General features: G+C 56.7%; 1 protein-coding gene across 3 annotated transcripts; it reads right to left on the bottom strand.

Annotated features, from left to right (window-relative positions):
- Nucleotides 1-281: 281 nt before the first annotated feature.
- Nucleotides 282-917, bottom strand: LOC143642255 (uncharacterized). 3 transcript variants are annotated; one of them, XM_077110541.1, is made up of 2 exons: nt 776-917; nt 282-652 (listed from the first exon to the last, which is right to left on the bottom strand). In XM_077110541.1, the coding sequence occupies exons 1-2, from the start codon at nt 915-917 to the stop codon at nt 282-284; spliced, it is 513 nt and encodes a 170-aa protein (XP_076966656.1). The 3 variants fall into 3 exon arrangements, with proteins under 3 accessions (XP_076966656.1, XP_076966657.1, XP_076966655.1); XM_077110542.1 differs by having other exon boundaries at nt 282-648; nt 787-917; XM_077110540.1 differs by having other exon boundaries at nt 282-917.
- Between the last annotated feature and the right edge of the window lie 407 nt (nt 918-1,324).

Raw genomic sequence — 1,324 nt, 5'->3', positions numbered from 1 at the left:
GTACATTTGGAAGCCAAACATTCTCAAATCATCGGTTGGAATTGAGGTGTCCCATTGTTCCATCATGTAGGGGCTCAGAGATGGGGTCCATGGAGAATATTGGTTGAAGAAGAGGAGCGATGAGGTCAGAGTGCTCAGCAGCAGGGGCCACTAGAACAGCCTGGGGAGCAGCAGCTGGAAACACTGCAGGTGAGAGGGCAGCACTAGGTTCTGCCAGCTATTGGTGATGCCGCAGGAGGGCCTGCAGGAGCTAGCACCTGGGGTGGCTGACAGCAAACAGACTAGCAGCAGCAGGGGCGGCAGCAAGTGGTCCTGCAGCAGGTGGTCTGGAGGCAGGTGGGACGGCAGCAGCAGGAGCCACAGCCACTGGAACCTCCACATCCACTGGAGCCACAACAGCTGGGGCGGCAGCAGGTGGTCCTACAGCAGATGGGGTGGCAGCAGCAGGAGCCACAGCCACTGGAGCCACAGCCACTGGAACAACCACAGTAGCTGGGGCGGCAGCAGGTGGTCCTACAGCAGATGGGGCGGCAGCAGCAGGAGCCACAGCCACTGGAGCCACCACAGCAGGGGCTGCAGCAGCTGGAGACACAGCAGCTGGGGTGGCAGCAGGTGGTCCTGCAGCAGGTGGTCCTACAGCAGATGGGCTGGCAGCAGCAGGAGCCACAGCCACTGGAGCCACAGCCACTGGAACCACCACAGCAGCTGGGGCGGCAGCAGGTGGTCCTACAGCAGATGGGGCGGCAGCAGCAGGAGCCACAGCCACTGGAGCCACCACAGCAGGGGCTGCAGCAGCTGGAGACACAGCAGCTGGGGCAGCAGCAGGTGGTCCTGCAGCAGGTGGTCTGGCAGCACCTGGGCTGGCAGCAGCCACAGCCCTGGCCAGAGCAGCAGGAGCCACAACAGGAGTTACACATGGTGTCAGAGACTGGAGTTTCTGGGGGTGTTTCCAGGAAGGTGGGTTTCAAAGGTTTGGAGGTCTCTCTGATCCACGTCCCCTTTTATACCCTGCAAAGGGGCTGCTGTCTTCATATGCAACACCCTTTCCTTGTCATTGTTTGTATTAGTAAATAGGCAATTATCAAATCAGGCCCATTTATTTTTGGTTTTAATTTCCAGTTGCATGGAAAATGTGTGATCCTTTCCCATTGTGATTTGTCAGCTCTTCTTCCTTAATCATCTCTGAAGTGTTTTTCTAGCTCTCCTTCCTCAAATGGAGGTGTCCACATGGCATTCTGCCTCTTCCTGGTGGTCTTCAGTGTCAGTGTGCAGAGTATACCATGTCTGTCTTGGGAAGGATTAACTTTGGGATCTCATAATTCTT

The sequence above is a fragment of the Callospermophilus lateralis genome, chromosome 11, assembly GCF_048772815.1.
Source record: "Callospermophilus lateralis isolate mCalLat2 chromosome 11, mCalLat2.hap1, whole genome shotgun sequence".
NCBI classification, from domain to species: Eukaryota; Metazoa; Chordata; class Mammalia; order Rodentia; family Sciuridae; genus Callospermophilus; species Callospermophilus lateralis.
The sequence above is the reverse complement of the archived record's forward strand: the minus strand, read 5'-3'. Positions and strand labels throughout refer to the sequence as shown.